This window comes from Apteryx rowi, unplaced genomic scaffold, assembly GCF_003343035.1.
Source record: "Apteryx rowi isolate R43461 unplaced genomic scaffold, aptRow1 scaffold_323, whole genome shotgun sequence".
Taxonomy (NCBI): Eukaryota; Metazoa; Chordata; class Aves; order Apterygiformes; family Apterygidae; genus Apteryx; species Apteryx rowi.
Window position 1 is genome coordinate 1,042,597 of NW_020449675.1, and position 14,619 is coordinate 1,057,215.

Sequence of the window (14,619 nt, forward strand, 5' to 3'; positions counted from 1 at the left end):
CGGAATGGCCTCGCTGGCCTGGCAGGTCTTTTCCAGCTCTTCCCTGCCAAATCTGGTAGCACATATTGCCCTTTCCTGCTAGACCTCCTCCATGATGTGCATGGACAGCCAATTCAGGCAGATGCCTGTGCGTTTCCCACAGAATGTTTTGCTTAAATTCATTGATGAACAATAAAATGGGGAATAAGTGCAGCTGGAGGTCAGCAATGTAAAGAGAACAGGGAGATCAGTGAGAGATATTTCCATGAAAAGCAAGCTCAGGATGGTGTATGTGCACATACAGTTATCAGCCTTGCAGCCACCGGTGGCATGTGTCTCCAGCTGCTCTTCAGAGCAGGAGAAAGGCTCCAGAAGTGTCAGACGCCCACCTGTGAGATGGGTCAGCTGCTGGGGAGCAGGATGTCAGTCATACATGACTCAATGGACCTGCACTGCAGTCATCTGACCTCACTTCAGACATCTCTAAGGGAGACATCTCCACCTCTTCCCAGGGCAAATGTAATCTGTGTTAGACAACTGCCTGGGGAGGGGGACTGGGCAGAGCAAGTGCCTGCTCTCTCCAGGACTCTAAGGACTGCAGAGAGCAGGTCCTGAGATGTCAGCATTTAGATTTGGACATGAATTTCCTCTTCTCCGAGGCATCAAAGGGATGCTAGGACCAAAGTAGCTGTGCAGAGACACCTACAGGATAGAAAGAGCAGATGACTTGAAAGGCCATTTTATAGTGTATATAACATGGCACAAACATGTCTCAGACCTAAAGACAGATAAAAGATGTTGAAGCCCTCAGCTGAGAAACTAAAATACTTGAAGCATAAAAACAAGTACATTTCTCCAAAATACACTCCTGAATATACTAGATTTGGAAGAACAGTATTGCTGCCTCTGCTCACGGTCAGTTTATGCACTGCAATAAGCCAGGAGATGGAGAAGCCAAGGGAGGACTGTATTTCAGCTTTGAAACAGAGAGGAAACAAGATGCGCCCTGGTTGCGAGGGCTCTGAGAAGAGCTGGAGATGTAGAGAAGTTAGAGCTCGGAGGAGGCGAGCGCGCTGGCCCAGCTCACTCCCGGGCCCTTGCCGGGGCGCCGGCTGCCTTAGCCGGGGACGCACGCTCTCAGGGCGGCCTCTCGTGGCTTGAATCGGAGCCTGGAAAACAAGTACAAGCTGAAACGCCTGACGTTAAGTTTCTGGCTGACGTGCAACAGGGAGGAAGAGGCTGATGCCAGCCAGCAACACAGGTGCCTTGTTTGGCATTTACCAGGTTTGCCATGTTGCTATTCCTAGACTGATTTTACACCGGTAACTGCCACCATCGTATAAAACCTATACGGCACTTAGAGTTTTGCAGATATGTCACCTGCTGCTCACTGCTTCCAGCTGAGGATTTTGGCCAACTAGCACAAACCAAATCCACCCTGAAGTGGGAGCTGGTAACTCATGGAAGCAAAAATTCTGTGCATTTGACATCTGTTTTCACTTTCTAACTGGCACTACCAGGCTGGCACTGGCATTTCCCTCTTGCAGTGGAATAATGAAAAATTAACATGAAGCATTTGTGAAAATATTTACATTTTTTTCATAGAAAAAAAGAACATGCCTTTGAGAACAAAAGGCAAAGCTGGCACTCTATCCAGTTTGCACCAAGACTCACACAAAGACTTCCATGACCACAGTATTTGATTTCAGATAAAAACTTCAGAGGAACTGGAATCAATGAATTATCAGTACATGCAAATGTTGCTTGTGCTAAAGAACCAGGAAATGGAGAAAGTGCTTGATAAACACCAGCAGGCCAGACATCTTGGTACTTCCCAGATCTCTCCATAAGGTGTCAGCTGTTCTTTAACAGAAAGATCCAAATGAGAAGGCAACCTGCCAGTCTTCTGCTCCCAAGCGCTTGGCTTGGCACAGCTGTCTCCTGTTCGTGTTCCAGCCTACCCAAAGAGGGTAAACACTGCATTATCGCAGTGGGCAAGGCTGAGATCAGAGACTCTGATTCAAGTGGGATTTGCATTTTATTGAGAGGGCAGAGGATACAGGTAAGTTTGTCTAATACCATCTATGGCTGAACAGAAGGTGCTATTAGTTGCTATATAAAGCAAAAGTATAATAATGTAACTATGTAATGATACATAACATACTTTAACTTCAGTATTTTAATTACATTACTTTTCAGGGCCACCTGCACCAGACCAGCTTCTAACACATTAGAAGATGCAATCCCTGCGCTCTAGTGATGCGAGGCAGCGTCCCCTCTTGCTGCTGCCACCAATTCCTGCTCCTACCTGTGCCAGGAGGTGCCGAGCCTGATATTTTACATCTCGCCACATTGGATATTTGGGGAGGCATGAGGAATCCTATGCCACAGTCCTTAACCTGCTCTCTAGAGGGCACTCGGCTCTTATGCGACTGCTGAAGGGTGCCCGGGGAGAGGTGCGCTGCCAACCCAGACCTGATTGCTCAGCTAATTTCTAACAAATACCCAGCTAGACCGATGAAGCAGCGTCTGCGGTACGTGCTGGGGAGATCCTGCCCCCTGAAAACAAGGAAACAAGTTGTCAGCGCTGACGGACTGCTCCAGCTCCCTCACCTGTATTTAATAGTCACATTCATAGCAAGGTTGAGACAGGCCGATTCTGCGTAGCTGACTACTGCGGGGACACGGCAAGCTTCATTCTTGCCTCTTCGAGGACCTGGCTGCGTTACTCTCCTGGGCAGTTGCTGCACAGAACCGATGCCAGACTGAAACTTGCTGCACTGACCCGTCAATACATGTGCATGTTTTCTGAGCAGCACCACAATATTTCGTGGCATGTCGTTAGGCAGGAGCACAGCAAAGCCCCGGCTCTCTGCAGGGGCTGCAATCCTGTCGCAGTGGCAGGGCTGCCGTTCCTGCCCTTGGCTCACCGAGGTCTTGTCAATGAGGTGCATCAGCTGAGACCCCAGTGAACCTGCTGGTTCCAAGGGGCTGTACAAGCCCCAGATGAAGTCCTTGACCAAAGGGTGCATACTGTAAAAGTCTGACTCATCTAATTACTGTTCCTATCATAATCACAATCATCCCATTGGGTGGTGGATCTTTTCAAGGTGCCCTTTAACATTTCATCAGTGCTAGTCCCTGCAATAATAAATGAGTAACAGATCAGGTGTAATGTAAGCAAGGGTTACTTTTTTTCCTAAAGGGGAGATGTTTGCTGGACAGGACCCTCCTGGCTGTCCTTACCAGGAGGGCAGCACACCACCTTCCAGCACTGCAGCACAGTTAACTGCTGGGTGGTGGGTAAACACGCTGTACTAGGACCATCAGATGGGCAAGGAGGACACGTTCCGGGGCCCTTCCATGTGACCTCACCACACAGGGTGTGGGCAGGTGCCACGACTTACACCCTGGTCTTGCAGAAGAGGGCAGGACAGGTGGGGCCTTACTCCCTCACTTCAAAATAGGTATTGTATTAAAAAAAGAAAAAGTATGTATTGGCATGCAGGGAATGATCTATTACAGACAGATGGCCTTGATAGACTTTTACTGAGCCCTAAAGAGTCACTGCTTTGTTTTATTAGATATGGTCATAAGTACACGCAGGAAGAAAGAGAGCGAACACCCCATTCTGTGTACTGTTCCACTGAGTAACACCACAAATATTTGAAGGCGCTCCTGCTGGGCACCGCGAGTACGCGACGGCTGTACCAACTGTTGTGGGAACAAAACAACATCGTTCTCAACTACAGATTTCACTGCAGGATAAGAAAGGGATTCATTTTTTTTAAACACAACTATTTCTAATTATAGAAGTGTATTTAGAGACAATGAAGCTTTTCACAGGAAATGGTCAGAATTGATGTTTCAACCCCAAATCATTTTGGATGAAACTGCTGCCAGCCATCAACAGCAGAGTTTGGGAGGGGGAAAAGTTTTCAAAACATTCTGGGTCTTAATTCAGAGCAAAAGGTTGGGAATTGCTAGGTAGGAATTACTTTGTTTAGAACTCTCAGCTAATACCCTATTAAAATACTAAATAGGATTGGAAGTAATGTTTCAACTAATTTGAATAAAATTCCCATATTTTTCAGTTTTCAAACATTTGACTTTTTAGCAGGATAAGAAAATCTCATCATTTAAATTTTAGCGGAAAAGAGAACACCTTCATGCTATGCATTAGGCAACCGGCTCCCAGTGGAGGAGAGTAGCGCACGTCCGCAGAACAAGAGCAGAACCTCCGCGCAAGGCCAGCCATGCTTCAGGGACTGTGCTGCTGCTTCACTGGGGAGAAATACTACTCTGTGAGATGATCGCTTGTTAATAAAATTGCCCGATGACTATATAATGGAAATTAGTCTATAGCAATTATGAGTCATATTCCCCAGACAGATCTTCCACAGTTCTGTGTAGCAACACAAGCAAACACAATTTTCATGGCAAGATCTGTCCAGAGGTAGGAAAGATCAAAGAGGCTTCGTCCTAACCAAAACACAGAAAAGGGGGGGTAGGAGACTGTGCTGTTCCCCCACAGCCATGCTCAGCAGCCTCGGCAGTTTCTCCCAAACACACCAGTCGAAGGAGGCTCAGAGAAGGTGGTGCCACAGCAGCCGGTCGGAGCTTGCGCGTTTGGCCCACGCGCCTGCCGCCGAGCCCTCGTTCCTGCCCGCCACGCTCACGCAGACGCTTTCCCTCTGTGCCCTGCTCTGGCCGAGGAACGGCTGCGTCGCTGCCGAGCACCTGGTTGCCCTGCCTGCAGCTCCTGCCCTCTGCCATCCAGGAGGGCTGGGTAAATCCAGGCCCACGCTGGGTGAGTCTTTCAAGCTTAAATAGTCCACCAGCCTCTTCTGGGCAGTTTCATCACAGAAAAAGGGAAGAAGACTCACTGCAAACAACCATGAGATCATCCACCCCCAAGGCATCTTCCTCCACCTCCTCCTCCTCCTCCAGCTGTGCCCTGAAGCACATCAGGCAACACACAAGGGAAGGTTTTCCTGAATAACTCCCAGCTTTGAGGGTACAGTATGACTCTGTGCTCTCACTGCTAGTTGCACCAGGGTCAACAAGGATTCTGTTTCAAAACACATCTCACGCTTTAGACCCCACCTGGCAGTGCAGTTCACACCCTCCTGCGTGAGAGGTGCAGATGATCACAGCTTCCCCGGAGCAGCCTTCCAGAGGTCCCTCAAGCAGAAGAGGCTCCGCAAGGGCTCTTTTACACCCATAGCCAACACACCTTATGCTCCCCCTGAACACCAGCTGGCAGCCAGGGCCCAGGGAGGACACGTGTAACACGGTATCCACAAAAACACTCACCAGTAACAAACAGCAACTCCTGCCCCAACCCACTGCTCAGCCTCCCCCTAAGCACAGCTGCAGCACTTGCTCAGCCCATTTAAACTTTCCATTTTAACTTTCTTCAGCTGTGAACTGTTCCAAGCGTGGCCCGAAGATATTCAGCACCTGTTTCCAGTGCTGGGAAGTCCTGAATAGCCACATGAGCGGGGGAAGCGGCAGAAAGGCTTCGGGAGAGGCTCTTCCCTTAGACAACTGCCACCTCTGCCCGTGCACAAGGCCAGTCCTGCTCTGCATGTTTAGGGGGGAACATAAAAGTGAATTCGGGTGCTCAGCTGGTGACAAGCAGGGCATCACGGAGCGATGCCTGAGGAAGACTCCACAGCAGGATGGGATAGCAAAGGGCATGCCAAGTGTGTGTGTGGACATGCCTCGATCTGTTTGCGGAGCAGCAGCTCAGTGCTGCAATAAGCGGCACCAGCCCATGATTTCGTAACGCTCCGCTGTGCCAGTTCACAGGTGCCACCGGGGTTCCTTGCAGCTCCTGCAGAGCTTACTGCCGTCTTACTTACGTTAAGGTTTTCCCAACCCTCCAGGTTCTCTTCTGCAGCGCTTATTTCTGGATTTTGCAGTGTTTTACATTAAGAGGAGTTTACTTGTTAATGAACAATAAATGCAATTTATTCAGTTAGGAGAAACTAAGAAATGCAATTTATTCAGCTCAGAAACTTAAGTCAATTACATTAATTAAGATTATCTAATTAGCTCAGTTTACTTACAGATACCTGGACAAACCTAGGAGAGATCACTGTAGAGAAAAATACCATTTCATAAGACAGCAGGTGGAAAAAATGTTTATCTAATAGCAAACTTTGAAACATAAACATTCCTTTTAGGAACAATTTATTACCATAACTTATACCCAGATCCTGGCCAGTGATTTCCAGATACACTGAATTTATCAGGCTTCACGATTTTTACGAATCTAATCTTCATTCTTGAGATATGTGGCCTGCATGAATTCTAGGGGAAAATGGCATTAAATCTTCCTTTCATGAATTAGAATGAGGCCGTAAAGCACATCGCACACAAGGATTCTCCCTGATAGTCAAACAATGCAAACACGTTCTTTTTGTGCACTGAAGACATGAAGCTTGGTCCACCTGAAAGGGATGATCCATGCAAAAGATGCAATAAACACCTTTCCAGGGAAAAAGCCTTGTCTTCCTGAAGAATTAAACAGGACAAAATGGAAACTTATTCATGTTTTTATAACATAAGTGCCAGCAACTTGTGAAACCAACAGTTAAATGGAGTGTAACTCGACAGTTTCATGAACCAAAATAGCTGTTGGTTGAGAAGACTGACTAGCACACTTCAAGAGAAAAGGATTTCTCATTGGAACAAGTTAAAATTATCATGACCAGGCTTGTAAGATTTGTAGTGGGCCATTTAAACTTCTACAAGCCTGACAAGGACTTGCTTCCTGGGACAGTTCAGAAATGAGGTCCAGCAGAAGATGAAACTTTAGGTGTGTCCCGCTGTGTGGGAGACGGTGTGCTTGGAGGGGTGTTGTATAAAAAGATATCTTCACAAACAGTTGCTATAAGCCATAACAAACAACCCTCTAAATTAGCAACAACCAACATCACAAAGGCTGAGTGAGAGAAAAACAATACAATAAATCAATACAGGGCATTTGGTATCATGCAACCAGTTCAACCTGCAAAGAATGACAGCCGACAGACTGCACCGTGCTAAGGGAAAGAGGGAAAACACGAGAGGCAAGCAGAAAGCAACTTCAAATGTTTGAGCCTCACGTTGCAGTACGACCTCAGAAGGCGGATGCTGAGATGAGCTATCCACTACTGATAGTAGCATCTTCCACAATGTTACTGCTCTTCAGAAAAACCAGGTCAGAAGGTAAAGGTTTGCAAAAATTTCTCCACATGAGATACATACATCCACAGAATAAAGCCGACTTGCTTTTCATGATCATCTTTTCCCAATAAAAACCAAGCCTACATAGGTTCAGCTAATGCAGCACAAGCGTTCCTGTACACAACCTTCCTTCTACATGTTTGTATTTGAGCTTGGGAAGGTAAATACCTGAGTGAAATTTTCAAAGTACCCACATAATTTAGGCAGTCGTGAGAACATTACCTCTCATATTCACCTGATGTGCCAAGAGAGGCTAGCCCACAGCCAGGATGCTCTCCCAGGTCTCAGCCATATTGTGACAGCAACTGGTCTGACCTCTTGGAGCCAGGCAGAGCGTGTTGAAGTTGCCCGGAGAAGAGAAGGCTCGGGGGGATCTCATCAGCGTGTATAAATATCTGATGGGAAGGTGTCAAGAGGATGAGGCCAGGCTCTTCTCCATGGTGCCCAGTGACAGGACGAGACGCAATGGGCACAAACGGAAACACAGGGAATTCCATCTGAACATAAGAAAATCCTTCTTCACTGTGAGGGTGCTTGAACTCTGAACAGGTTGCTCAGAGAGGCTGTGGAGTCTCCATCCTTGGAGAGTCTCAAAACCCGACTGGACCTAGTCCCGAGCAGCCTGCTCTAGAGACCCTGCTTGAGCAGGGGGTTGCACCAGATGATCTCCAGAGGTCCCTTCCAACCCAACCATTCTGTGATTCTGTAAGTGGCATAACATATCGATCCACAGAGCCTATTTTCCAATCAGACTGGTGCCATGCACACTCTGCACCCCCCAGTTATTTGCTAGTGGTGCCAAATAAAATGAAGAGTTATTTCCTGCAACAGACTGTCACATTCCTCGCCTTGTAGTCCTACACACAGCTATTTTCAAGCTGCTGTCATACAGTTCTTTCATAATGAAACTGTTATTTATAAAACATAATTGAAGATGTTTGTTTGCAATAAATTACTGATGCATACGAAATTTGCCAGTGTTCACTACGTTTTATGAGAAACTATGAAAATGACAGTAGTTCAAGTGTATCTGTAAAAGATATACTGCAATGTGTTTTCCAGAGGCATAAAGCAAGAAAAGACTAAAAATAAGGAAATAATATATCCATAAACCAGAACATATTAAAATATCACTTAAATATAAAAAAGTCAACTTGATTTTTTGATGCACATCTGAAAGGGGAAATAGCATGTGGAAAATTACGTTAAAAGAGAGATAGTAAAATTCATTACTATTCTATATTACAACAGTGCTGAAAGGGATGTGAATGGGATGAGATGATTGGGGTGAGTTTAATTCAGATGACTGTAAGTCAGTGGACTAGAATCACAGGAAAGATCCACCTAATTCAGAGCCACCCAATAGAAATTACATGTTTTGTATTAATAAACAAATGGTCATGAACACTTTGAGTACGGGTTAAGCTTGCTGGCACTGTCAAACATCTCCCTTTGGCAAATTGCTCTTGGCATAAGAACCAGGGCTTGCAAATGAACATGGAAAGAAGGTACTCCCTTCTATGGTGACACCCACTGTCTCAGTATAAATACAGACCAGGCAGGGTAGAAGTTGGAGCTATGATTCCAGAACAACTGTAAAACCAGCTTTGAGTTTAACCTGAAGTCATTCACTGCTGCCGCTATGAGCTGTGGCTCCAAGCAGACCTCTAAAAGCTGCCTGCGAGGGAGTGGTGGTGGCAGTGCTAGCAGCTATGGTGGTGGAGGGGGCAGTAAGTATTCCTCTGTCTCCTCAAGAAGATACACCTCTTCCAGAAGCAGTGGTGGCGGCAGGATTTCGGGTAGCAGTTGTGGTGGAGGAAGTTCCAGGAGCAGCTACGGAGGGGGAGCGAGCGGTGGTGGTTGTGGAAGGATCAGGCGCAGTAGTTATGGAGGGGGAATGAGCAGTGGTAGTTACGGAGGGGGAATGAGCAGTGGTGGTTATGGAAGGAGAATGAGCGGTGGCTGTTATGGAAGGGGCATGAGCAGTGGCTTTTATGGAGGGGGAATGAGCAGTGGTGGTTACGGAGGGAGAATGAGCAGTGGTGGTTATGGGGGGGGAATGGGCTGTGGCAGTATGGGAGGAGGCTTTGGATCAGGTGGAAGTGGGTTTGGTGGTGGTTACGGAGGCAGCTTTGGTGGAGGTGGTGGTGGTTTCAGCGGTGGCAGCTTTGGCAGTGGTGGCTTTGGTGGAGGGAATACCGGATTTCTCTCCAATGATGAAAAGCTGACCATGCAGAACCTTAATGACCGCCTGGCTTCTTACCTGGATACGGTCAGAAATTTAGAAAAGGAAAATACTCAGCTTGAACAATTAATCAGAGAGTGGTACCAGAAGCAAGGTCCTACTGGTGCAAAGGACTACAGCCACTATTACGGAACAATTGAAGACCTTCAAAATCAGGTAGGATGTTCTTAGTCAGAGAAGCTTAAGCATCAGATAGAATTTTTGTGATTGAGTAAATCTTTGAGGCACCCAGCATGGATATTTCTATACTCCTTAAATGCCTCTCTAAAAGTGCTTCGTGCTTGAAATTCTGCCTTCTGTGCATGCATCCAACTACGTGGGTCTCAGGAGTCAAGCAGACAAGACCAAATGCACAAAGGGACAGGGCCTAGACATAGAGATGAAAGATATCGTCACCCCTAGCTTTAAGCATCTGGGTCTGGAAACTCAAGTTACGCGTCTACATTTCCAGACTTTGGATGAGGCAGCAGGATGCCCAAACACAGTACCAAAGGGAGGAATGCCTCTGGAATCCTGCCTCTCCCCTAAATATTAGGGCAGAAAGCCCTCATCTTCATAAATGATCAAGCCATCTACCAGGACATTGAGAAAAGTTTTGCTCTCTTCTTTTCAAACTCCATTAGAGATGGAGTACATCCAACAAGCAGTTTGTTGGCAGTGAGTGCAGGCTCTCAGAATGCCTGCAGCAGGTTTTAGAGCACGGGAAGAGTGGCAACACTTATCCTCTGGGAGGGTGCAGTGTCTGACACTCGAGTACAGGTCTTGGCCTGTGGGCATGGAAGGTGAGCCAGTGCAATGGCAGTGACTCCAGGCCTGTCGGTAGGACTCTCCACTCCTACCTTGTACTCACAAAATGCAGTTTTCACACTTTTAATGCTATTTTCATAGAGGTACCTCTTTGTTTTGCACTGCAGATGACCTTTCCAGACCCTTGTATTTAGGAAATGCAGTTTCCCTCAGACAGCTGGGACATTATCATGGGAAGATCACATTCACATTTGTGTCCTTTGTGCGAACCTGGAGAGTTTCACAGGGAAAACTGTCCTCAGCATATTGTCTTCTGTTCTAGCTTGTGACTGCAGCCGTGGAAACTAACAGGATGCTTTTGGACCTGGATAACACAAGGATGACTGCAGAGGACTTCAGGATAAAGTAAATATATATTCCTCTTTTCCAGGCACTGGCTTCCTTTTTCCTACTTTCCTCAACTTGCATAAATTCATTCAGTACAGAAATGTCAATCTACAGAGAGTAAGGTTTCTTCTGGTTCCATGGCAGCATAACTGAAATAATCTGTAAGACTTCAAAATACTTCATTATTTCCATAATGCTCTTCAATGGGAATATTCCCTATGGCTTTGGAGGCAAAGAACATTCCTGTAGGGAAAAGCTTAAAAAGAACTTTATTTTTAAGGAAAGGAAAATTATGATTATTTCTCACTGAAAGCCAGAAGAAATAGATACATGAAACCTGCACAAAGCCTGTGGTAGACAGAGAAGGTGAAAAAGACCACAGAATACATTTTAATGTTAAACTTTAGGTACTGGCTGCTGATTTTGTAATTCTGCTGATTGAGAGATGCTGTGTGTAACAAACAAAGTATAGACATGAAAACAGAAATTAAGATCACTGGATATGTGATGTTGTTCATAAATAAAGTTGGCAGGAGAAGGACTAGGAGCCCAAGACCAGGGCTGACCTTTCTGCACTGTCCTTGGCACAGGTATGAGACTGAGTATGGTCTCCGGCAGAGTGTGGAGGCTGATATTAATCAGTTGCGACCCTTGATGGATAATCTGACCCTGGGCAGGTCTGACCTGGAAATGCAATTTGAGTCCCTAAAGGAGGAGCTGATTAGCCTCAAGAAGAATCACGAGGAGGTAAGGGCCAGCTCCTTGAAACGCAAGCTACAGAGGAAAACAAGGACACTTGCAATATCGGCAATGTGGGCAGGTCTCCCAGGTGACACGGCCGCAGGTGCCACCCTACTGCGGACATCTGCTGCGCTGAACAGTCTCCGCTGCTCTCCTAATGTGTGGCACGTCAACGAGGGGCCTGCTGGGACAGGCTGATCTCCAGGCCCAGACTTTTCCTGTGTATCTCTTAGCACAGTCCCTCTCAGCAAGCAATGGCTGGGAAGTCAAGGCCAAATAATTGCAACAATCCTCCCCCGCCCCCCCTCAAAAAATACTGTTGGATGGAGAAAGGTCTAAAGTATGATTTCAGAGGCAGTGAACTGTCTTCTGGAAGTCATTTTGCAAAACTCTTTCACAAAGTAATTTCACCATTTTTGTTTGTTTGCCTTTGGCCTGGGTTTTCTCTGCAGGAAATGAAATCACTGCAAACACAGTCCAGCGGTGATGTGAATGTGGAAGTCAATGCTGCTCCAGGAGAGGATCTGCTGAAAAAACTCAATGATATGAGACAAGAATATGAAAGTATTATCCAGAAAAACCGTGAAGAGGTTGAAAGGTGGTATGAAAGCAAGGTGAATGACAGAGCATTGAACCCCTCTTTACAAAATAGCTCAGCTCTGCAGACAGTGGATAAATGTTTTAGAGGAATGTGTAAAGAAGCAATTTTTGTCAGGCATACTGCTTGGGAGTCAGTTCATTTTGAGCTGAGCAGTCAGACGTAGTAAGGAAGTACTGTGTATCTTGATCTATTTAATTTTAAACACAGTCAAAAGCACCTAGAACATTCATGTAGATTTTCCTCAATTTATATAAGCAGAAATCAATATATTAAAACAAAAAATAATTATTTCTCTCTTACAACAGGATGTTATATAGCTTATTTACATCTCATAAGGTTACATTTTGAATGTTCACATTACAAAAGCAAAATAATACCAACTTTTGGTAAGAACTTGCTGTAGAGGAATGACATTCTGAACCACAACATTTATCAGTTTTAGGATAAAAATGGTAGAATGCTTTCAACTAAAATAAAAGAAATTACAAGCTGGCTTGAACTACACTGACAAAGCCATATAAGAAAGTTCATACAGCCCCTATATTACATCTCGCTCTACCCCAACTCATGTTGCCAAATGCCTTAATGAAAACGTATCTACCATACTGACCTCATAAGTAAAACTGAAAGACCCCAATTCTGTATATTCATTTTTCAGATGGAGGAGGTGAGTCAACAAGTCCACTCAAGTGGCCAGGAATTGGAATCAAGCAACCAACAGATCTCTGCACTGAGACGTGAATATCAGAGCCTGGAAATTGAACTGCAGTCTGAGCTCAGCATGGTATGTGACGATTGCTTCTGCTTCTCTGAAATGCTAAGAACACACGAGTCGCTGGAATGATAGATCAGCTATTGCCAGCGCTCCATGTAAAGAAGGAGCTACTTGGTGCATCTGATGCTATCAAAGATTTTTCTCATTTTGGGCATTAAAATGGGCTAATCTTGCTTCATTCCCATAAACATCATATTTTGCTTTCCATTCTCAGGTAAACTCTCTCCAATCCAACCTGGAAGACACAGAGCGCCGCTATAACATGCAGCTGCAGCAGATCCAGGGTATGATCGGCCCCTTGGAGGAGGAGCTGGCCAGCATCCGCTGCGAGATGGAGAGTCAGAATGAGGAGTACAAGATGCTCCTGGGCATCAAGACCCGCCTGGAACAGGAGATTGCTCAGTACCGGGCACTGCTTGAGGAAGGGCAGCACAATATTACGTACGTATATTCAAATTAATTAACATGCCATCTTTGCAAACAGGTGAAGGTGAAAGTGGCAACATTTATGTTAAGAACTAGTGCAATGACTGATTCATCATCAATATATTTACCATATTCCCAGTAATTCAGACTGAGTCTAAATCTTAGCTGGCAGTGTACCAAGTTGTGTTACTCTACATTTATTATGAATTGGACAAAAGTGTCTGGAAAAGTATTTAGAACTATAATTTGCCATTTCCTCTCATAAGAATAATCAGGAAATACAAAGTTATGTATCAAAATGACAGATAGGCAAGATAATAACTGTATCTTCTAAATACTCAAGGTACCTACTTCTGAGGCTCGAAAGACGGCTAAAGCCATTCCGCCTCTTGCCTTTTATTCCTTTTTTAAGTGCAGTTCAGTTCATTTGTTCTCAGTTAGGAAAGTTTAAAACCAGTTCTCTAGAACAAGTTTCACAGAGTAGCGCTTTCTCAGCTGTACGAGGAGCTCAGAGAAAGACTGTCAGAAAGTGGCCTGTATAAAGTCAATAGGATGTCGGATATGTCATGTTGCTGTAAACTGTGTCCATGCCTGCCCTTTCCCCCTCACAGCACCTCTCAGGGAGGAGCTGGTGATGGTTCTGCCAGCGGAGGAAGACACGGAGGAATTAGCTACTCTTCTGGAAGAGGAAGTACTGGAGGAGGAAGTAGTTGGTCCTCAGGTGGAGGAAGTAGTGGAGGAAGATCTATGGAAGGAAGCTATGGAAGAACTTCTGGAGGTGGAGGAGAGAGTGGAGGAATAAGAGGTGGAGCCTGTGGCAGAATTTCAGGTGGAGGAGGTGGCAGCGGTGGAGGAGGAGGGGGTAAATCATGCCTCTCCCACTCTTCGTCTTCTCACTCCCAGTCTGGCAACTCTTGTGAAAGCCAAGGTAAGGACTGGAATAAAAGAGTACATCCTCTCATTAACTCTTCTCTCTGAATAGCAGGAAAGGACACGTCAACTTCCATCCTTATTTGGAAATTTGGAGATGTTTCTGCTATTTGTTTTCACTGCCATGTTTTAAGTCCACTTTGACATTTGTTCTTATACAGTTAACATATTAACATGATAGCATTTTCAAAAGTAGCAAAAATGCAAAGATATTACGGAGAGTTGTATCAGAGGATCTGTGGAAGAATAAAATGTGTTTGAAGCAGAGAAAGGGAGAGAACAAGCCCTCATTTGAGATTCTGCTAACACAGCTTTGAGGAAGTAGCTAATGTGCAATCCAAAGCATACAGAGAACCAGAGAAGTCAGTAGTTTCTGAGTAAAGCCAAATGTTAGAAATGTAATTGGTAATAAGAGGTAGAACAATTATGACATTTAAAAAATAAGAAGTATTAGCTCCAAAAGTCCTGAAGTAGAAAAGGATGGGGAGTGACCAGAGGTCTTCTCCATGTCTAATTTTATGGCTGTGGTTACAGGAAGCCCCTTGAAGCTCT

General features: G+C 45.4%; 1 protein-coding gene across 1 annotated transcript in view; it reads left to right on the forward strand.

The window, feature by feature from the left end:
• Nucleotides 1-13,939, forward strand: part of LOC112968716 (keratin, type I cytoskeletal 15-like) — a 19,394-nt gene extending 5,455 nt beyond the window's left edge. Inside the window, exons 4-8 of the mRNA XM_026071210.1 lie at nucleotides 11,272-11,341; nucleotides 11,788-11,949; nucleotides 12,595-12,720; nucleotides 12,926-13,152; nucleotides 13,759-13,939. Coding sequence (XP_025926995.1) covers nucleotides 11,272-11,341; nucleotides 11,788-11,949; nucleotides 12,595-12,720; nucleotides 12,926-13,152; nucleotides 13,759-13,939 — 766 coding nt within the window. The remainder of the gene's footprint in view (nucleotides 1-11,271; nucleotides 11,342-11,787; nucleotides 11,950-12,594; nucleotides 12,721-12,925; nucleotides 13,153-13,758) is intronic.
• Nucleotides 13,940-14,619: the final 680 nt, after the last annotated feature.